Below are 23907 nucleotides of genomic sequence, written 5' to 3'. Positions count from 1 at the left end.
TCATTTCTTTGAAAAACACTGTAACTGCATGATAACATTTCATTAAATCATGTTTTTCTTCTGGGAAATGTGTATTTTCATTTAACCTTTGGATTTTCTAATGCTATAAGATTATATATTCATGGTATAAATTCCTTTAAAGAGAATATTTCTTGGACTTGTATCTATTGCACCTTGTATATGCTTGACTCACAGCATCCAATAGTTGTTGAAGGAATGAACAAAATACATTACCTATGTATCAAAACAGTAAGTATACAAAAAGTGAAATATGTTAACTTGTTCTTTGCTTTATTTATGCAATTAAACTGTCATTAATATTCTAGTAGGTGTGGCTGTATAGGCACCTTTTTTTAAAAAAAATATATATATAGTCAAGTGAATTTTTTCATAAATGCCATTATGGTAGATTACAGTAATTTCAACAAACATGCAACAGAATTTTGATGCAACTCTTCTGAGACTTGTTTCAGAGACAATTCATGTTACACAAGAAAATTAGTACTTACAGCCATATTTCATTTTTCAATCCAGTTTGATCACCCCATGGCTTCAAAATGAATTTTGATTGTGACCCCTAAACAATTCCCCATTAGAGTCTGTTCAGGCTGCCATAACAAAATACCACAGACTGGATGGCTTAAACAACAGAAATTTATTTCTCACAGTTCTGGAGGCTGGGAAGTCCAAAAGCAAGGTACTGGCAAGGTAGGTTTCATTCAGAGGCCTCTTCTCTTGGCTTGTAGGGGGCCACCAATCTCACTGTGTGCTCACGTGACCTCTTCTTTGTAGGAGCACAGGGAGAGGGGAGAACAGGTTCTCTGGTGTCTCTTTCACACAAGGGCATTAATTCCATTAGACCAGGGCCCTATCTTCTTAACCTCATCTAACCCTAATTACCTCCTAAGGCCCCATCTCCAAATACCATCACACTGGGTGTTAGGGCTCCATAGGAATTTGGGGAGAACATAAACAGTCAGTCCATAACAAGGGGATGATTCACAATTCCAAAATGATTTCTGAAAATGTTTTAAACAATGACAACATACTTGGAATAGTGGTTTAACTTTACAAACTGCTACTTTGAAGAACAGTATTCATTTGGACGTATACATATGAATACATATGTTTTTAAAGTTACATTATTACATTACAATACCTTTTACAGTAATAAAAGCAATTATATTTATGTACTTATTGTTAAACCTCAGCTAATGCTTGAAAGTTTAGTTCAGCACATGAAAGTTGAATGAACTCTTTTAGATTATAATTTAGTTAGTATGTTAATTCTTCAAAGTTTTGCTCTTTCCCTATAATTCAGTAACTAAGTAAAAGTCAGGCACTAAGAGAGGCCCATTGATTCTTCCAGTGACTCTAGAAGAAATATAGTAAATAATGTCCTTTACTTCTCAGTTAAGCAATGAATCAAGAAATACAGAAAAAAAGTTAATGTGAGAGAGGAAGAGAGGAAAGGTAGAGAGAAGGAAAACAACAGAGAAAAGAAGAGCTCTAGCATGAAAGGAAGAATAAAAAGAATGCAAAAACAGAAGTTTAAAGGTTGCTTTTTTTAATTCACGAGTGACTCTGATGCAGAAAACACACAGTGGAAAAATTTCATTAGAAGCATAATGTAAACAGGGAGACATTTGGAGAGGATATTAAAGAACTGGTTCTCTTTTCTCATAAGATCCTAGCTGATATCGGAACATTGTGATCGCACTAAATTGTTAAAGTAAAGGAGAGAACAGAGGTCTTTATCTTCTTGACGTGTTCATTCTTGCCCTTAGGGTGGAGATGAAGCAATTTCTCAATGCCTCAAACATTTTAATATAATTTGAATTCATTCTTTCCTTCTGTGATTTTCCTTGTACTTCTTTGCATATACCAAACAAAAAAATTAGACCACCTCAATTTCTGATCTATAAAGAAATACCAGTGCAACAGAACCAAAATAGAACATGAGGAAGGTGGAGAGACATAGAGCGAAAATTTCCGGATTACGTCATGGCTAGTAACAACAGAAACATGATATTTAGCTTACAACTTTCAACCCACTTCCTGTCCACTCTACTATTCCTTCTATAATCTTTATGCAAATATTTAATAATACTTTGGGGGGATAATAAAAATAGAAACATTTTATAGCCGTATCCTTTTTGGCTTTCCTATATCTTTTGTCCCCCTTTAGTGTGAAGAGAGCAATCATACAATGATATTCGATTTTACAAGTTATTAGGTAGGTGATTTCAAAGTATACAACTTCTTAGATTTTCATAAAAGCTTCTTTTATTAAAATTTACTTAGATAAATATTCCCCAAATATACTAGATATACATTTTATATCTAATTATATATCTTAAGATAATCTAAACACTCTCTTCTTTCAACAGGACTTTACCAATCTATGCAGCTTAATTATGGACCATCAAAATGATCTCTTAAAATATTATTTTACATCCATTACTGTCAAAGCCAGGAACCCTCAGTCCCCAGGGTCTAATATTCTATACAGGTCTTCGAGTATCTGTGTGTCATTAAAAAAAAGGGGGGGATGTATATCTTTCATAGAGTCAGAATGTAGACAAAGTGAGCTGGAGAGGGTTCTAGGGATTGGGAAGGATACATCTTAACTTTTGTAAATCTTCAAGTTGTGAATATCACAAGGATATATAATTTTTCCCATAAAATGGTTGAGAACAATTAAACTTGCTTGAGATGTGGCTACCAGGTGGTGGGGTAGACTCATTCACTAGAAAAGCACACCAGCCTTGACAGAGATGGGGCTTGAGTTTGAAACTCAGTAACATTACAGATTATTTTAGTTGTTTGAGGGTAGTCAAAAGTGATATTAAATCCATGAATGCCAGCACTTTTGTTTGTTTGTTTTGCAATGGCCAGATAATACCCAAGTACTGGGTAATTTTTGATATCAGACTTGGAGTAGACAAACTGGAATACATGAACACATTTGAAGTTTCTAAGATGATGTTGGGAAACTATGGCATTGGAGGAGTTACTGAAATAACTGGCAAATGTTTAGCCTAATAAAGACTTGATAATGTAATAGTTTTCAAAAAATTAGAGGATTACCAAAATTTCTTAATTTCTGCCAATCTAGTAGATATAAAAGACTATTTCACTATTTCCTTAATTTATAGTTTTCTGATTTCTAATAAGGTTGAGGATCTTTCACACATTTAGTCACTGTGTTTCTTCTAATAAATTCCTATTTATAATCTTTGCAAAGCTAATCATGTCATTTCTGACTTTTAGTGGCTTCCTAGCAAATACAGGATGAAAGCCAAGTTCCTAAGCATGGATATATCACTTTCCATGTCTTTCTCCCTGCCTACCTCTCTAGCCTCACCTCGCACTGTTGCCTACCTCTCTCTAAATTCTCTAGGAATTCAGAACTGCTATTTCATTGCTCCATACCTTTGCTCAGGCTGTTTCCTCTGTGGAATTCCTTTCTCACTCTTGCTGATTCTGGCTAACACCTACTCATTCTTTAAGGCTTAGCTCATGACATTTCCAGAAAACTTTCCCTAACTCTTCTTAGGCTGAGTTAAGACTTGTTACTTTAAATTTCTATAGCACCCTGTGCATAACTCTACCATTGCATAAACTGTATGTTCCTTAAAGGGAGCGACTACCTTTTATTTATCATATTCTCTCCAGCACCTAGCAGGGTGCCTGGCCCATAGCAGCCAATCAAATATAATTTGATCTCCATTGACATACATTGTATGTATAAGACTCAAGAGCTATTATCCAACAGGAAGCTAGAAATCAGGATTTGAAGCTCAGGAGACAGTCTGGGTTAAAGATACTGGTAGTAGCTGAAGTCCTGGAAGGGGAAAGGGGCTAATATTTGCCGACGGTATACTTTGTAATGGGCACACAGCTAGGTGTTTGTACATATATTTACAATGTTACAAGGTGCTATTATATTTTATAAATGAAGGAGTAGGCTCAGAAAGGTTAAGGAACTAGTCCATGGTTGACAAACGTATTAAATGGTAAAGCTAGGATTTGAACCAATGTCTTTTTTAAAATCCAAAACCCAAGCTCTTTTCATTACCCAATACTGGATGAACTCATGCAGAAGAGTGGAGAGAAAGAGAAAAGGGAAGGGAAGAGAAGGGAAGGATAGATCCTGAAGATGAATTTAGGAAGAACCCAGAAAGGGGACAGAGAGATAGGAAGAATACCATTAGGTACTGGTGTGTTTGGAGCCAGAGGAAAAAATTTCAAGAAGAAATGACAACCACTTCAAACGCTGCAGAAAGATTAAGTCATTAAAGGCTGAAGAATGTCTTCTGAGTTTACAATCAAATCTTTGGTCACCTTGGAAATAGCAGTAATTAGTCAACTACTGGTGGGGAGAAACTAGATTACAACAGGTTGAGGAATGAATAGGAGGCAGGGATGTGGCAATGATGAATAGAGTACTTTTTGAAGAATCTTAGCTATGAAAAGAAGTTAGGCAATATGTAAAGAGCTGGGGCTTCAAAGGCCGGTTTTTAAAAAATTTTAAAGACGTCATAGACATGAACATGTTTAAATATTGAAGAAAAAGTCCAGTAGAGAGGGAGAATTAAAGATATATTAAAGGGGATAACTTGATGGAGTAGTATTTTCGAGGAGGTGGAAGGAAATGGGTTCCAAAAATAACAATGGACAAAGAGATATCTCAACTGAGAAAATGTCAATGTAGATAAGTTTGTAGCTGGAAATGGGGGAGATCCAAAAATTTTAGTTCTTATCTGTGAAATGGGAAGAAAAGAGGTCTGAAATTTCACATATGCATGACAAAGCTCATAGACTTTGATCCAAAACAGGTTTTCTGGATTCATTTTTTTCTGTCAGATGGATCAATCGACATTCTCCTATTCATCCAAGCTTTAAACCTCAGTGTCATTGGTGATTTCCTCCTTTTCTTCCTTCCTAAAATCTAACGAACTATGAAGTGTTGAAACAGTAAGACTAGAAAGAACTTTGAGGATGTTCAAGTTATAAATGAGTAGCTCACATCCCACAGAAGTTAAGAGGTGTGTTTAGGTTTCCACTACAAGTCACTATTGGCAGCTGCCATGAGGCAAAACTCCTGGTCAGAAGGGGTCAGTGACCTACTAAAACTAAACATCTACCAGACTCCATCGTGTATTTCCCAGTCTATATACTACCTGGCACATAGCAGGGACTCAATAAATATTCAATGAACCCATGAATGAATGTTGGTGGTGCTGCCCCAGTGAAAAGTAAGAGTCACAGATTCAGAATCAATTTGGGTTTGATAGAACCTTGGTATCATCCTAGTTCAACTCCTTCATTTTATAGATGAGGAATCTGAGGCCCAGAAAGATGAAGTAATCTGCCCAAAGTCCAAAAGCTAGTTACTGATAGTGCTAGGACTACCAAGAAGCAAAGAGAATGCCGAAGCAGGTGGATCTAAGGAGCTGGAGGGATAAACACCAGGATGTGCACTGCTGTCTGGTTCTCCCCTTATAACAGAATCATTTTCTTACATTTCCATAACTACGACCCTCCCCCAGGTCCATGTGTAACTATTCCAGCAGTGCCCAAGCCTCCCTTCCTCCTCCTGCCTCCCAATCTGCTCAACATTTCAAAGCTAGATCAACAGTCATCAAACATTGCTTTCAGGACTCTCTTCTCTCCTGTAAAGAGCCTTCAAAAAGCTAACTACTGCCTATCAGATAAAGTCCAAATTAACATTCTTAATTTTTCACTCTTTTCCTATCCCATTTTTCAACCATATCTCCCCATCTAGAAATGCCCCATTTGGCCAGACTCCTTTACTCATAGTCCTTTAACTCCCTCAAAGGCTACTCCTCTCTCTCCCTCTGCACTTTATAGTTTTTTCGTGGTCAGCACCGGCTACCAACTGTGCAGTCATGCTTACACCGGCCTGGCGCTTGGCTCACTGCTCTCTGCCTGTCTTGCAATTCTTTTTTTTTTTTTTTTTTTTTGTTGAGGAAGATTGTCTCTGAGCTAATATCTGTACCAATCTTTTTCTATTTTTTGTGTGTGGGATGCCACCACAGCATGAGCTATGTGTAGGTCCACGCTCAGGATCCCAGCTGGCAAACTTAACCACCAAGGCCCCAGTCTTGAAATTCTTAATAACTTCTGAACAAGGGGCTTCATATTTTCATTTTCCACTAGGCCCCTGGAATTATGTAGCTGGTCCTGGGTCAGTCTCCTCAGCCCCCAGTCCAGGGTTGGAAATACGAGCCATCCAACATGAGTTGGTTGAATGAAGAACACAGGGTCTACTCTTACATGCAATAACGAAAGACTCTAGTCCTATATGGTTTAGTCTCAGGCGCAATAATGACAAACGACAGCCGCTGGCGAGGAGATGCGCTGCACCTGCTTCCCGCCAGGCGCTCAAAACCCCACCCACCGCCCCCCGCGCCGCCTCAGACCGGTTCCAGCTGGATTCCTCGGGCCGCAGCCAATCGCCGCAGCTCCTCGGGCTCCGAAGCCTTAAGCGGGCTCTGATTGGCTGAGAGAGTTGGCCTGGGGGTGGCCGTAGAGCGACCTCAGGGAAGGAGGTGGAGCGAGAGGTCGGCCGGCGGGCGGCGAAGCGGCCACTGCGCAGGCGTGGGTGGAAACCGGAACACAAACAAACAAAATCCACCGCCCTGAGGCCTCCAGCTTTTCCCCGCCCACCTTTCCCCCGCGTGGGATCTCCCGCCTTCCAATCGCCCGGCTTTCCCCGCCCCCGTCAACGTCTGGGCACGTCCCCCTCGCGGCGCGGGCCACGCACCGCTGTGCACTTAACCTCTGCCCGCCCGGCGCGAACTTAGAGGCCGGGCGGCGGGGCGCGGAGGCTGCAGCCTGGGCCTGCAGCCCCGGCCGGGCCGATGATGACTTGCTACCGGGGCTTACTGCTGGGCAGCTGTCGTCGCGTGGCGGGAGGCCGGGCGGCGGCGCTGAGGGGGCCGGGCGCAGGAGGCCCCGCGGCGCGGCCGCAGCTCGGCGGTGACGGCGGCGGCCGGCGGCACCTGGGGCACCTGAGGCAGGGTCAGCCGCGCGAGCTGGCGGGCTGTGGCAGCCGCCCCGACGGCGGCTTCCGCCCGTCCCGGGTGGTGGTCGTGGCCAAAACCACCCGGTACGAGTTCGAGCAGCAGCGGTACCGTTACGCGGAGCTCTCAGAGGAGGACCTGAAGCAGCTGGTGGGTCCCGGCGGCCCCGCCTTTGGGTCTCGGCTCGGCCGGGCCCCGGTTCGCGCCCTGGCTCGGCCGCGGCTTTGGGGAGCGGCCGCGCCCTCTCGGGACGACCTTTCTTCCCAGGGCACCCTAGATGCTGTGCCTGCCCTGCTCGCTGTCCCGCACTCCCTCTGGCTTCGCTCGTAGATACCCCCTTGCCTGTGTGTGTGTGTGTGGGGGGGGGTGTCACTGTTAGTGCAGAGACCCCCCCCCGCCCAAGGCTGGGCATCTCGGGGAAGCCTTGGGTGGGGAATAGGGGCTCCCAAGTGGGAGGGGGTTGGGGATTCATTTGTGCCCTCGCCACCCCCACCCTCTTTTTGGGAATAGCAGCAGCAGCCCCAAGAAAGGCGGGCGGGTGGCTGACGTCTGGACGCTCTGGAAACAGCTCCCCAGGCCGCCCAGAGACCGGGAGAAAGGGGGCCCCTGGGAAGGTACCGTGGACACACCCCCTTTTACTCTGCCGGACTGCGGGGCCTGGGACACTCCGGAAAGCCGGTCTGAGTGAGCCTTTTCCGTGCTGGAACGTGGTCCTCAGACAAGGTTCCAGCAGTTTGTTTTGAAAGTCCACGTGTCTTTGGTACCAGGAGGCTGAGGGAGAAAATTTGACTTTGAATAGTATATGTTGTTAAGGAGAAAGGTCAAGACAAAGGGCAGGTGAACCTGGTAATTATGAATTAAAAAGTGTACGTCTATAAAGTAGCCGTACCTCTAAGATAGATTATATTTGGAATAGATATTTATTAATATTTTTGCAAAGTATGTAAATCCATCCAAGAAAAAAAAAAAAACCCTGCATATTATCTCCCTTCTGATCTCATGCCCCCACCCACCAACTTTAGGAAAAGGAGAGTGAAGATGCTACCGGGAATAGTATGTCCAGAAAAATGTCCATGGGAAATCTCTAATTGTTGACACTGCACCAAAAGGTGTTGTAATTAGTTGCCTGTAACTGTAATCTTGTAGAATTCTGTGCAAGAGTAGACAGCCTGTTCTAAATTTCTGGTTTGTAATTTTCAGAAAGTTTTTTTGTACTATTTTGCAGAGGTATCCAAATGAAATTGTAAATCATCTTTGTTTAGGCCCTGAATCTATTTTCAGCATTCAGCTTCCTGATTCTTTATTGAGTGAATTGAAGAGGGCCCCTGCATTCATGTGATGGAAGTGCTGGGTGCAGATTTGTTTTCTCTCCTTTCCCTAAGTGTTTGAAGGTAGCAGTTTATAAACATTTGCATCATTTAAAGAGTAAATCAACAAACAGTTTGAGCAGGAGGTTGGAGTAGTCGCGCTTGTGTTAGGGAGTGAAATTGGGGTGAGGCAGGGAATAAAAATGTCAGAAGCAAGTGTTTCTATTTGGGGAAAGAGATGTGTCTCTTGGGTTGTACTCCTGATTTTGCAAAATCTACTTTTTAGAAATTGTCAAATACCATATACCCATAAATATGTTCTTCATACAATATTTTGGAAGCCTCCAACAACAATTTAAAGTAGTACACTTGATTGATGTGTTCAGAGTGTGGGATTGGGGGTCAGGAGCTTGGAGTTTTAGGCTTGGTTTCTGTGTGGTTAACTTCCTATGTGTCTTTTTAACTTCTCTGGCCCTTATGGGTGAAAATGATACTTTTTGTTTAGTCCTGTCAGCTTTCAAAGTGCTTTCACCGAGTTCAGTATGTGAAATATTAGGGTTGGACTAGATAGCCTCCAAGGCCCTTTCCAGTGCTGGTGTTTTGAAACTCTGGATAACTTTTTCAAGGCCTCAAGAAAATGGGTGGCATCTGAATTAGATTAATTCTTGGACCTCTGAACTAGATTGCCATTAATCGAAACTTTTTAAATGTAGGCAAGTCAATAAGTCTTTAAAAATCAGACTACGTGGTGTACCCACTCTGAATATCTGAAGAGAAATCTCTAATAGGTAAATATTTGTCTATCACTAGGTAATGCTGTTCGGGGTAAGAAAACTTTGAAGTAAAACTTCTGGACTATAGAACACAGTTTTGAAATAGTTGTCTTTTCAGTTAAATTTTATTGGATTAGTTCCTTACTGATTTGAGTTTTATCATTTATATTAAGGCCAGTATTCAGAATGGAATAGCGTTAGGTAGAGCCCAGACCAGAGATCAGGAACAGGCCAAAGAATACTAAGCTGTGTGAAGTTGTTCTAAAATGGGATTGTGTAACAGGAGTGGTAAGATGATTAACATTGTTTGCAGTTTTGCCAATAAAAGATACTAAAGTATATGAATCATGTGAATTGGGTATAAAAGACAGTGGCCACATGCTTACTTGAGTCTTCTGGCACCATGGCTACTGTGTCTGGAGTGGTAACCTGAAGTTTTGTATCGGAGGGTTCTCTTTTGTGGTGGTGGTGGTGGTTTTGTTGCAAAATAGATCTCTATTAGGTTACTCGTTAAAATGCAAATGAAAGAAGAGGGATGGAGTGCCAGTATAATTTTATACCCTGAAGCCTCATGGTTTTCTAACTTTGTGGAAACTTAAACAATTAGAGGAAATACTTCTTACTTGATAAAGCATGTACAAAATAGATTTACTTCCTTCACGCTGGGTCAAGGTTTGACTTTCACTTACCCTTTGAAATTGGTTACATTGCTTTATTTTTAAATCTCACTTTTCCCTTCCCCTAAGTGATCAGGGACTTTTCTTGTGAATAGAGGATTTCTAGTCAAGGATTTTACCTCTCTACCAGCTCTACCAACTCTGCCAGCTCTTGACCTTGTAAGGGGTAATTAAACTATTATTACAGTTTACTTTCATCATAAGAGATGTAGCTGTTGGCAGATGTGGAACTTTTATTAACAGGGTCCATGACACTCACAAATTAGACCTTTAGGTGAATTGAAGCTGATTGGAAAGGGTTTTGTCATCGTGAATGTTTAACATGCTTTATTGGCCAAAGAGAAGGTTTTATGTAAAAATATTTTAATAAAAAATGAGCAGTTTCCATTCTTTCCCCCCACGCCAAGTCTTACAACCCCAGAGACAACCTCTTTTAATGGGTTCCATTTTTAGTTTTTTTAAAAAATTATTTTCATAATGGGATAGAATAATTTCATTTTGGTCCCATTTAATTATTGGATTAAATTATTCCTAGTTATTGCCTTCTTAGCAGATTTGGGAAACGTAGCACCTTGGATTTTGTTTCCCTTACTCTGTTTCCTGAAAACGATGGTGTAGCTTAGGTTGTAGTTCTTGGGCAGATAATGCATTGCCACATGGTGTGCAATGAGTGTCGTGTATGCAGTATGAGTATTTATCAAATTAAAGAACACGATCTGGAGTACTGCCAGAGCTTCTAACGGAACCTCACTCCTCACATCTTCCAGACACAGGCACCAGAGTGGTCTATCTAAAGTGAACATCTGGCCACTTATTCCTCTGCTTAGAACTCCTTAAAAGCATCTGCATAACCTGTAGGGTCACCCAGGGAATTCAAAATGCAAATGCCTGAACCTTAGCCCCCAAGATTCTGGTTCAGTTTGTGGAGAACTCCCAGACTCTGCCTTTCTGAACTATACCCTTGAGGTTGCTGACTCTGTCCAGAGATCTGCATTTTTAACAAGCTCTCCAGGTTGGCCCTTGTGATCTCCAGGTCCCCAGATCACACTTTGAGAAACACTGCTGTAGGCTAACTAGCATGATCCTTAAAATGCCAAACAAGGACCCTTCATGAAGTGGCTCCTACCACCTTTTGAGTTTCATTTCTGATCAGTTCTTGTCTTGAACTTGAATTTTCCATTTATTTCAGACTGCTTTTAATTTTCATTAGATGTGCTGATTTTATTTTATTTATTTATGGATCAGTAGTGCAATAAAATGGTTCAAAATGTAAAGGATACAGAAGGGTATATAACAAAGTCTTTCTCTTATTCTTGTCACTGGGCACTCAGTTTTTGTCTGTAGAAGTAACCAGTGTTATCAATTTCTTGTGTTTCCTTCCAGAAATAATCCATTTTACACACAATACAGTGAAATATTCTTTCTTTGTCCATCCCTGTTTACTCAATGGTAACATACTATTTAAGCTATTGTACACCTTGTTTTTTTTTTTTAATGGTATGTATAGCATTCCATTGTGTGCATATGCCTTAATTTATTAAAGTACATTCTATAATGAATAATATTTGTGTTAATTCATACATATGCGAATCAAGCTGTAAGATAAATACCTAAAAGTGGAATTACTGAGTCAAAAGGCATGCGCATTTGAAATTTTAATGGGTATTGCCAAATTGCTTTCATTAGAGGCTTTACCAATGTATACCTTCACCAGCAATGTATGAAGGTGCTTGTTTTTCCATAAACAGTTTATCACATTTTGGGGTCTTTGTCGTCTGGTAGGGGAAAAATAATTTTTTTAAAGAACTAAAAATGGGAACCATTAAAAGAGCTTGTCTCTGGGGTTGTAAGACTTGGCGTGGGGGGAGACGAGAATGAAAGCTGCTCGTTTCTTATTTGGTATATATTAAAATATTTTTAAATAAAACCTTCTCTCTGGCGAATAATCGTATTTCAAGATGGGTTGATTTGCATCTCTCAGTGTCTTTACTCTTGCAGCCCACTTTGCTTTGAATGCTCCTCCATACTTTAGCCAGTTCCTGTTCTTCCTTTGAGGTCAGGCTCAGACATTACTCTCACAGGGAGCCATCCTTGGTAACCTTGCAGTGCCTCTCTCTGGCCACCAAGGTTGTGTTAGGTATTCTTTGCTGTATCTTCATAATACTTATGTTTTTGAACTTTTGACCTTAGAGTACAATCTGTGATTATTTTCTTCTCTAGATTTGAGGACAAGGACTGCATCTTATTCATCATCTTCTTGGCCTTCCTATCCCCACTAAAAAAGATGATGAAATGTTTCTGCTGTTTTTAAAAATCATTTTTAGTTCTTTTCTGTGAGGCTTCCAGTCTAGTGCTTCATTTCCAGCTGTCAGTCTTCCAGAAGATGTTAGCTGCTGAAAGCTTAAGGTGGAGGTTGCCAATGTGAGTTCCCTGAAAGAGGTTTCATGGTTGAATATGTTTGAGAAATATGAACCTAAACAAAAGATGAGTTTTATTTGACCATGGGATTTTTTTTCTTTTTTTTGGCAGAAAACATTCTAAATTTTGTGGAACACAACTTGGAAAATAGAGGTTTTATTTGCACTTAAATAGGAGACTCATAAAGATGTAAAAGGATTGAATATCACAATAGCTGAAATTCCACCATTAACAGAATCATTGACCAATGTGCTTTAGAGTCCTGATTTTCAACTTTCACTGTGTATCAGGATTACCTGGGGGAGGTTTTAAAAACTACAAATATGTGACAAGACATGAGATTGTAAATAACATAATTTTTACTGTGATTACTTTTCCTATATTCTTAATTATATGAATTAAGCTCTGTGTAAAAGAAAAAAAGTGTTTATCAATGCACATTAATATTTTCTCAGCTGGTAAAGTATAAGTCGACTTTATTTCACTGTTATTGACCTTTGTCATATGTAACAGAAGTGTGTACTTCAAAATATCAGCAAGTGGGCCATTTATTTCATGCCTTAAGAAAATTTATTGTATGCATATTACTTTATAATAAACCACTAGATGTGGATTGTGCAAGAGTCAATAGACCAACCTTTGTAAAACATTTGCATTCAAGGAGAGTTCAGCCAATTGGCTCTCTTCTTCCTAACTGAAAGTTGGGTAGAATTAGGACAAGACAAGGAACAGAATAGTTCTTGGCCTATGTAATTTAATCATTGTAATTGAGGCTTAGTGGCCTGATGAGTAGTTACAGTTCTCAAGCAGGAGTGAAATCTATGGCTGATGTAGGAATGTTAGTAGTATGTAGTGGACAAGTCCTGGATTAAGAGCAGGAGTTCTGAGTTTTGATCCTGGCGCCACAATTTATTGTCTTTGTAAAATTGAGCAAATAACCTAACCTCTCTCTATCAGCCTTTTTGGCTTTGAAATAGGTATAATAATGTCTGCTTTTCCCTTTGCACATAATTTTTAGGAAGATCAAATTAAATAATCTATAATTTATGTAATTTAATTTAAAGCAGAATAATTAATTCTAATTCTATAGCCACAATAATGATCATTATGTAAATGTCACTGTTATATTTATTAAATTATGTACCTAAAACGGCACTGATTTGGTCACTTCAAAGTAGGTTCTTTTACTAAGATAGACCGCTGAAGTAACTGAAGATTTGTTGAATTTAACTCTGCTTGTGTGGTATTTTGTTTTTTTTTTTTTAAGCCAATTTCGTGGAGGAAGTTATGGTTTTGAATTTTTTACTTTCTATTAAGTATTTTTGTAATAGAGAAAATAATTATAAAAATAGTAATCTGCTTTAAAAATATGTGCTTACAGTGTTACTATTGCCAACATTCTGGAAATTTGATTGACTTAATTTGTTCAAAGTGTCACTGCTAAATATTTTTTCGCCAGCCCATTCATTGAGCACCTGATAAGTGCTGGGCATCCTGTTAGGTTCTGAAGAATCAAAAGTGAATAAACAAGAGTTTCCAAATGTATGGAGAAAATATGTGAAATCGTATTATAACTATAAATGGTCCACGGGAATACAGAGAAGGGAGAGAATAATTTGGGGAAGGGCAGGGATGAAAGGGGAAAAAGAAGACCTTTGAATTTTTTTTCCAACTTCTACGTCAGACTTTTTACTGGTCTTTTTAAAGTTTATATTTTCAATTATGAAATATTTCTACCATATAGAAAAGTTTCACCAAGTAACTAGACACCTGTGTATCCAACTCTCTAAATTTAACAGATATTTATTTTGCCATAATTGCTTCAGATACTTTTAAGGGAAATGTTATAGTTGTAACTAAAACCCTGTCCTTCCAACTTTTCCCCTCCCTGTCTCCCCAGACTACCGTTAGTCTGAAGTTGTTATATATATCTTTTGGGTGCATATGCTGTACATTTATTAATATAACTGTGTCCATAAAAAGTATATTTTGTGTCTTTAAAAAGTTAAATCAATATAATCATATTTTTTAGAATATGTGTCTATTCTTTAGAAATTTGCTTTTCTTATTCACTATTGGTTTTGAAACTTATCTATGTTGATATATTCAATTCATTTTAACTGCTATGTAGTATTCTGTTGTTTGGATGATTAGGTTGTTTCCAGTTTTTCCACTATTTACAAAACAATGCTGCAATTAGAAGTACAAATAATTTTTCCGTAAGCATTGAATGACTTCCTGATTCACCACTTCTCATCAGCATTCGGTAGACTTTCTCATCACATTGGCAGAAATGTTAGTGAAATGCTATCTTCTAGGATATTTGAATTAAATATTGAAGAATAAGGAAGAATTTATATTTGAAGGGGAGAGAACAATACTAGCAAGATGGTGGGAAAGTTCATCTTTTTGCCAACAAAAAGAACTCAAATGTTTTTGACTGTAATCCACAGTCAGAAAAATTTCACACCATGACTTTGTACATATACTCATATTTGAAATAAAAGATAACATGAAAGATTACTATGCTGGTTGTGATCATTAGATTGATGTGGCAACCATTGTAAGGGCAGTTTGAAAATCATTGCTCAAGAGTAAGTATATTGAGGCTGAACTGGTAGGCTGGATGTTTTGAAGGTGTTAAATGTCATGCAAAGGAGCTGGTTTTTGTCTTGTAGGAGTTTTCAATCTTTTAGAAGCAGAATACAACCCTTGCTCAGCCTCACTCTCTTTCCCTTGAGGAGAGGAGTGATGAGGGTCTATTTTTCTAAGACTTCAGCGTTCTGGGACTAGTATGAAAGCAAGCTTCTGGTGGTGGTGGTTAGGTTTGGGAAATGGGAAATAAAGACTTTTAAAGAAGGAACTAGTTTAGAAGTTCCAGAGGCAAGCTATCGCGTGAAACCAGATAAGGGTTGATGTTGTCCAGAACTCAAGCAGTGGCAGCACGAATGTAAAGGACGGAATGGAGAAACAGTTTACAGGTATAATTATTGGGCTTCACCACTGACTGGCTGTGTAGATTGAATGTGAAGGGGGAATTAAAGGTGACACCTGGGTTTATTCTGTTGTTTAGGTAAATGGAAGTATTATTAACTGATATATGGGACTCAGAAGAGCAAATTTGAAGGAATAACATACAATCAGACTTAGATGGTGTTAGGGAGAGGTACTTGATTTACCTGTGGGTGGATGTAAAGGTAGGCATTTGAAAATTTGAGCCTGTAGCTCAAGAGAAAGGCTTGAGGTAACAGTATAGATTTCATAGTTACTGGTGTATATTTGGTAGATCAAGTCTGTGGAGTGGGGTGATAACTCAGGGAAAATGAAGTGGGGGCAGATAAGAAGGTCAAAGTTGGAACCTTGAGCAATACCAACATAAGGGAGTAGGTCACCAGAATTAAAAAGAGAAATGCAGAAGTAGGAAAAGAACAGTGGGAAAAGTAAAGGCGAGAGCCTGGGAGAAAGGATAAGTGGAATAGAAGTGATCCAAGATAAATACCAAATATATGTGAGGAAGTATTTAGGGTTCAGTGTAGTAGGCCTGATGATGCTGAGTAGCTGACTTTCTAGCTGTTGATTAAGTGCCACTAATCCTTGTAAGGCAATTCTGAGTCACACTTAGTGTACCATTTAGTTAAGTGTGTATGCTTTTAAGAGTGCCTAAATTATGCCTCGTGAGTTTACATACCAGACTGTCATTGTCCTATTTCCTTCCCTTGCTGAGCTTTCATGGAAATTACATGGAGTACAAAATGGTAGCACTTAACTGACTAGTGAAACAAGTTTTAAGAATTTGTATCTGTAATAAATTCAGTTTTGGTCAAGTAAAAATGTCTGTGACACTTTTTAATAAATAATACAATAGTACAATAGCATAAGTATTATGTCTGACCCTAAGGTGGGTAAATTTCTGTTCATTCAAAATCCTTCTATTTTCCTTTCATGCTTTGTTATGTTTTAATGTCAGAGCTACATGGGGAGAAGTGATGTTGGCTTTTGGAGATTTTGTAGGAGAAACTCTATTGCTTATTGAAATGCGTCTGTCTGTAGATCTTTTAGATTCACATTGCTTTTCCAAGTATCCTTGTGAATAAGCTTAAAAAAAATATTTAATGCAGATAATAACAGAAGTTTTTGAAAAAAAAGAAAAATATTAACGACTTTGTTACTAATACCTACGGTGTAGCATTGCAGAATTAAGAATGTTCTAAATTTCAGTAATTTTTCTAATCTCTTAATTGTAAGACATTTTACAAAGAATTCATGTGTTCTTGTTTTTGTCTGATTAAAGTATGTTTTTAAATCTTTGAAGTCTTGTTACTTTAGAAGGGTAGCTAGAAATCCTTACCAGCCTTTGAATATAAAAAAAACTTAAAGAAAAAGTAGCTAGTTGAATAGTGATTTAAAACTTTCTAATTGATGCTTCTTAGTAAGTGATTTTTAAAAATGCCTTATCTCTTATCTGCCTAGTTTAGCTAGTCCATATTAATGAAGCTTACTAGCCCAACCATCTAGATCTTTAAAGAAAATAATTAATATAAAACCTTGTATTCTCCAAATAAATATATTGAGCTTGAGTTATTAGAGAATTAGTTCACAAGAAGAAATTTAAGTGGGAACAAGAATTTATGATATTACATTTCTGCTCCAATATTAAGTATTTTGATGCTAGATGAATTTTGTATCTAGATTTGGAATTTTAGGAATTTTAGTGTTGCTAGCAAAACTTATTAAAATCATGAAAACTTGAAGTTGTTTTTAGTTCTCCAAAATTATTTTCCCCACAAATTCAAACCCCCTTTACCGTCTTAAACCGGAATTTCCTAACACTTAACTGCTGGGTAATCTTAATTTTCTGGAGTTTGTTGAGAGCCAGGAAGTAAGTACAAAAGCTTCTGAACCACCAGACTAGAGTTTCTACTACCCATACAGTAGTACTTACGTCCTTTATACCTGGGTACAAGTTCTGTATTGTCCAAACCAAGAACTGGAACATAAGGTAAAAATCTGGACAGAGAATTGAAGTCTGAGGGCTAGCTACCCTTAAGTTTTATTTATAGCAAGTTAGAAGCAGGTTCTTTGATGAAACTGTTGTAATAGACTTACTGTACATTTGAATTAATTCTCATTGTCCTTAGCAGTTGGCAGTGCCCCATTTAATAATTTCATTGAGCTCAACTAATGTTTAAATGAACACAGTAGTAGGCACTCAAATATTTGAATGAATACATTTTTTAGGGCTTAATTTCTAGCTACGTAAAGTGTTCACTCTTGAGCTCATGAGAGGTAATTATTGTAACAAAATAATATACCATGGTAACTAGTCTGCTAGAAAATCAGGGGCTTGATATTGAGCATGTTAGTTTGAGATGCCTGTTAGATATCCAGAGAAAGATGTCAAATACACAGTTGGGTATATTCATTTGGAGCCCTAAGGATAGGCCAGGATTAGATAGGGACTGGGAGTCATCAGCATCAACATACAGGTGTCTTTTAAAGCCTTGAAACTAGAGATTCCCAGGGAGAGAGTAGAGAAGAAAAGCATTGTGATCCATATTCATTGAGAGGTGGTTAGCACAGTTTTTTTAGTTAATCCGTAGTTGGGTGATGATAGTAATAATCTGAATGTTAATGTTATGTTCATAAATTCTACTCTTAGAATGGTTTTTCAAACCTGGTTTGATTTGTTGATTAAAGTAAATGAAGGATTATCTAATTATTACCGTAGTTATTGCTTTCCTTTAAAAAAAAATTCTTGACATTCGTTTGCTCTGTCTAAATATAATGAGGCTTATGTCTAGGTGTTAAACTGTTGTACAAGCTGTCTGATCTAATATGTATATCTTTGTGAGTTAACGTTTATGTATTAATTTTCAAATAGCCAAATGGGTCCTCAGTTCCTCTTTTGAGGACCATACATTTCCCTTTAGATTATAGAGTAAGGACAAAACTATTTTAAAACTCTTAACCCAATATTCATAAACAAAAGACTGGGAAGGTAAGTATCAAAATATTAACACTATTTTGTTATAAGTAATAAGATTATATGTAATTTTAATTTTCTTTATATATGCATTTTCCATGTTATTTTTATAAACTTTTTAAAAAAGTAAAATACATATTATTAAAAATGCTATCTAAAAATTCGTTTTACTTTATAATTCAGTAAGTAATGATTTAAAAGAATATGTTTAAGATTATATTTTGGACAATTACTTGAAAAATTGATTTTGTATCATAAGGTGGCAATGTATAAGGAAACTTGGAGAAAGAAAGAAAATAACATGCTTTTAAATTCTAGCATTTACTCTAGTGGACAAATGTCCTACTTGGTATTTAAATGGATGTTCACTGAGGATATTTCTAAAATTCTCTCTCAACGTTTTACTTTATGGATTATTTAGAAGACACAGGCTTTATATAAGGAGAATGGTAAGATAGTGACATTATAAAATGTCACTCCAATCAACTAGGAAAGGATTTGAAGGATATATGCCTTTATATCTAAAAGTTATCCATTCTCAGGGAGCTAACCAGCCTTTTGTTTAGATTGTGTAGGGTAAATTCCAAATAGAGTTCATAAATCTAGACACAAGAGAGCTGCAAATTCAAGTGGAACAAAGGTCATCTAACTGCCTTCTAAAATATTAGTTTATCTCTGTTCCTCAAGTAGCCGTATGCAATATGTTAAAAATCCATTTTAAAAATAAAACACTCAAGCTGTAAAACATGCAGATTTTGAGATCCCGTTGACTACATGATTCAGGAAACTTAATGCTGTTTGGTATTAAAACCAAATTATGATAGTCTGGAATGAGACTTTCTAGTTAAGTTTAAACTTGTAGGTTTCACAGGTAGACATTAAAATGTACTTATGTGGAAGATAAACACATGGATAAGGAGAACAGATTAGTGGTTACCAGAGGGGAAGGGGGTGGGGGGGAGGGTGAAAGGGGTAAAGGGGCACATATGTATGGTGACAGATAAAAACTAGACTATTGGGGGTGAGCAAGATGCAGTCTATACAGAAACTGATAAATAATAACGTACACCTGAAATTACACTATGTTATAAACTGATATGACCTCAGTAAAATAATTTTTAAAAAAATGTACCTTCAAGGAAAATCCATTCTATTTTATATAGGGCTTTTTAAGGAAATATGTTACAATGTGTAATATATATCATGTAATAAGACAAAATTTGTTTTATTTTTATATAGCTTGCATTGAAGGGCTCTAGCTACAGTGGACTGCTTGAACGACATCATATTCACACCAAAAATGTACAGCATATTCTAGATAGTTTACAGTAAGTCTGTGGGATCGGGTCTTGGGTGGGCTTTTGTATTTAGGACTTACAATTTTTATTTTTACTAGCAGCTAATCCTTAGACTTTTTAGTAAAGACTGCCATGGTAAAATCATTTTCAGAAAATTGTATCGTGGTTAATGAACCTGATATTACAGTGTTTCTAAGGAAATTTTTATTTTACTCTGGAAATTTCACAGATTTTCAGTTATTTGGTCTTCCCAAGAGGTGCTTTTTCTACAAAGAGTTAATTCTGTACACAGCAGGCTTCACCTGTGTGTGTAATGTTTTATTTCTTAAACAGAATACTGGATTATATGGGTGTTCACTATAATATTCTTTGAATGTCTAAAAATTATCATTATAGAAACTTCAGTTAATTCAGGACTAAATGCAGTCAGTGAATAAGTTTATGTGTATACAAGAGAATCAGTGTGAGGGCATGCAAATTAGAAAGTATTTTAGTCACTTTCACTGCCTGGCACTCAATGAGTATTTGTTGGATTTAAAATAATGGCTATACAGTTTTATAATTAAAAAATTGTCTTTCAAGGTGTTAACCTTCTGGGCCATTTTTATATTAATTTTAGCATCATGAGTGCAGAAAATGAAATGAAATTCTAATCGATATTGCTCTTTGTCAGGGGCTATAAATGATATTTTTAAAGCATGTACAGATTTGGGATAGTCATTAACTTTCAATTTATTCATATGTTTCTGACTTATCATAGTTAATTGGCTATTGTAGTTAAATGAAAATGAGCTAACCTTATGAAACTGAACATGAATTTGTTTATTTATAAAACAAATTGACTTATTTTACATCTCCATTGTAATAATCTGCCTCTCGGAGACCATACTTCTTTATGTTGTTTGTGGAAATTTTATATAACCTTTACTTTTTTCTCTTAGGAATGAGGGAATTGAGGTTCGACTAGTAAAGAGGAGAGAATATGATGAAGAAACTGTTCGATGGGCAGATGCTGTCATAGCTGCAGGAGGTAATAGTTTTATAGAGGTAAAGATGTTGGAATACAGAAATGCTCTTTAATACTCATATTTCCAAATACCCTGTGGTCTAGCTGTAGTAAAGCCTTCAGAGTCCTACCATAAGACAAAATTTTGGATTTTTAGGATCAGGTTTAAAAAGGTCTGCTATATATAACTTTTCACTTTTTTAGTGAATGATGTTATTGTGAGGTTCCGTGTGTGTATTTCTGTATATTTAAGGTGTGCATTTAACTTCAAATATGATTCAAAGGATTAGTTGTAACTGTGTTTTGGTTTAGTTATACCAGTCTTACAAAAAAAAAAAAAGTTGAAATTGTGTAACAGTTTAATGAGATTAGATAAATTCCATTACCCTTTGGCCCCAATATACTTATTTTTTTCCTGAGCTGTATTGTTAGATTAGTGAACATTCTTTCTAAAGCTTTAAATTGACAGCATTTGTTGGAGAGAAAAATCTGAAGTTGGACGTTTTGTTGGATATATTCTCATTAAAATAATTTATGAATTTGGACTGAGGTTATGAGAGAAGGAAAGAGGATTAGTTAATAGAAGTGATAGAATTAGAGCAGTGGTTCCCAGTGGGGGGATACTACTAGCATCTAATGGGTAGAGGCCAGGGATACTGCTAAACATCCTACAATGCACAGAACAGCCCCCACAACAATGAATTATCTGGCCTAAACTGTCAATGTTGCCACTGTTGAGAAATCCTGGATTAGAGTGAGAGAGAGAATACAAAGGGATAGCGGGTAGAAAGGAAGTAGAGTAGACTGTGGCAGTCAGCAGGGTGGGTTAGGAGTGTGATTGTTAAAACAAAAGTCCTAGTGTTCAAAAGGATGTTAAAAACTAGTTTTATAACAAATCTGGTTATGTCTTATGTCTTTTAGGTGATGGCACAATGCTTCTGGCAGCAAGTAAAGTCTTGGACAGACTTAAACCAGTTATTGGAGTAAATACTGACCCAGAACGGTAAGGAAAAACATGTCTTTGTTTGTTTGTTTGGCTTTTTTTCCCATGTTATACATAAAAACATTTATGCTTTGCTTTGCGTAGTATCTGTTTATGATAAATCTTAAAATTTGGAAGCTCTTCTTTATTTTTTCTATGTTAGTCACATTGCTGGGCTCTGTTGCTACAGGGAATTTACTGTGGTGCATGATGTTTAAGTGGAAGCATCCTTGCTCCTGGTTATCGTGAATGTTAGAACCATGTTCCAAAAACATTTTAGTGATGAAATTTAGGCATGTACCTTTAGTGGAGTTCTCTTCTATGTAGTTGCTTTCAAGGATATAGCTCTTGTTTTTAGCTCAGGCATGAGCTAAATGAAATATGTAGCTGGCATTGGTGGTAGAAAATTATGATATGGGATAGACATGTCCTCACAATTGACTTCCCAGGTAGTTTGGGAGTAGTATTTGTGACAGAATAGATCTGAGTCCTTGAGCCAGGTGAGTTTTGGGGACTTCTGGTATTGCTGAAGAGGGAAGAATTGATAATATTCTATCTTCTACCCTTCCTTATAGCTCTCCTCTACATTTCTGGTTATGCCTCCACTGATTTTCTGGGTGACTTCATTGACTTAATGAATAGACCAAACCCTATTATCACTTTTTTTTCCCTCAGGTTCACTGACATTTGTCCTCATTCTGTTCAAGCCACCCACAGCCATGACCATACGTGGACTTCATGATTGTCTAGAATTTCCCCATCTCTCCTATCTTAATTCCAATCTGACCACAGCCTCCTACCTTAATAGCAGTCTTATTCCCTTAGTCCTACTAAATCTTTGACTTTCAGTGTGTTGATCCCCTCTAATTTCTTCACTGGACTATTCCTCCCTTCATTCACTTTCTTGACAAATTCCTTAAATATTTTGTATCATTATCTTTCTCCTCAATCCTAGATCAATCTATCATCCTTTCTATTCCTACATCAGCACTGCTGAGGCCATCTGGGAAAAAAAAGTCATAGAAACTTGGGCTTGGTGGCTCAGTTTGGGCTTGGACAGCCTGAGTTTACTTCCAATTTGTCGTTTCTAGCACTTAGAACTGGACCCTCAGAGGTGCTCAAAAAACTTTCTGTGTGGCCCCAGTCATCTCTCTTTCCCATTCCTTGTGGTAGCCACTTCCAGAGTGGCTGTTCAATTTCTCTATACTTCTTGCTTTCCTTATCCTTATTCCTTCAACACACCCTTCTCTTATCCCATAGAATAAATGGAAGTCACCAGATTAGAACTTCTCAACTTTTCTCCTGCTTTATTAAAAAAATCTTGTTCTGTCACCTGATCCCTTTTTTCCTCTCTTTGTACATGATGCCTCTTAGCTTAACAACTTTGTTCAAATCTTTTAGGGTTTCCCCATGAATTCCTTCAAGATACACTGCAAATTCCTTAGCATGATGTATATGATCTTTCACTATCTGTTGCCTATCTGCTTTTTGTTTCACCTATCCTCACTTACCTATAGGCACTATACATTCTTCAGCTAAAAAAAAAATTTGCTGAAGGCCCTCTAGGAACAGCCTAGGATACTTCCAAAAGGCTGTTCATAAGTGCAGAATGTAACTGTATGAGCATCTGCTGACACCATAGTTAGATGCTCATGTGTGGACGCTTTTGCTCTGGTGAGGAGCTTTGTTGATATTTAAGATAGCAGGATTTGAAAGAGTAAGTGAAAGAGTTCTCCAGAAGGCCATGTTCTTTTCATGCCTTTGTGTGTGCTTTTGCCTTGAGTGCCTTTATACCACTTACTAAATTGTGTAGTTCTTATTTATTCAAGACTGGTGTTTCTCCTGCACTCCGATTGTAATTCCCTATACAGAGAGCAGTTATCCCTTCATATTATTTTCTTCTTGATTGTCTCTTCCATTAGACTATAAATTCCTTGAGTATAGGACTTTGTGTTTTAATTTGTCTATCACTAGCATATTTTTATACATAGTAGGCAATAAACATTTGAAAAATGAATGATTAATTAAATGATCTTAGAGAGCAGGGGTAGGACCCCAGCCAACAATAAATGTTCCCTGAGCGTAAGTAATTGAGATCATTGGTTCAGTAATTGTTTTTTGATTGCCTTCAGTGTTGATGTGTGTTTATTTTAGAACTTGTTAATGGCATATCTTTATATAATTAAAGTAACAAATTCTTTACTCAACTTTAGTGATCACATTTTATACAGTTAGTTGAAATACATTTTCCTTTAAAAAGCTGGTTTAATACTCAGAAGCTAGTGGGGATTTTGAAACTGGAAAGCAGATGGTGCTGCTTTTCTAATTTCTATCTAGACTAATAGGTTTTGGAAGTCCTTTTTTTCTCTTCTTGCCTCAGGCAAAAACGTATTAAGCCTCCTAACTTGTTC

The 23907-nt window shown here is 37.6% G+C and overlaps 1 protein-coding gene across 6 annotated transcripts in view; it reads left to right on the top strand.

Moving 5' to 3' along the window:
- Positions 1-6808: 6808 nt before the first annotated feature.
- Positions 6809-23907, top strand: part of NADK2 (NAD kinase 2, mitochondrial) — a 44239-nt gene continuing 27140 nt past the window's right edge. Inside the window, exons 1-4 of one of the 6 annotated variants that reach the window (XM_087443198.1) lie at positions 6809-7202; positions 19450-19538; positions 20450-20538; positions 21436-21517. In XM_087443198.1, coding sequence (XP_087299324.1) covers positions 6891-7202; positions 19450-19538; positions 20450-20538; positions 21436-21517 — 572 coding nt within the window. In that variant the 5' untranslated portion in view covers positions 6809-6890. The remainder of the gene's footprint in view (positions 7203-19449; positions 19539-20449; positions 20539-21435; positions 21518-23907) is intronic. The other 5 variants (XM_087443200.1, XM_087443195.1, XM_087443197.1 and 2 more) reach the window with 5 other exon arrangements.

This window comes from Ceratotherium simum, chromosome 18, assembly GCF_057802395.1.
Source record: "Ceratotherium simum simum isolate JZ-2026a chromosome 18, ASM5780239v1, whole genome shotgun sequence".
NCBI classification, from domain to species: Eukaryota; Metazoa; Chordata; class Mammalia; order Perissodactyla; family Rhinocerotidae; genus Ceratotherium; species Ceratotherium simum.
Note: the sequence above shows the minus strand (reverse complement) of the source record. Positions and strands in the feature narration are given on the sequence as shown.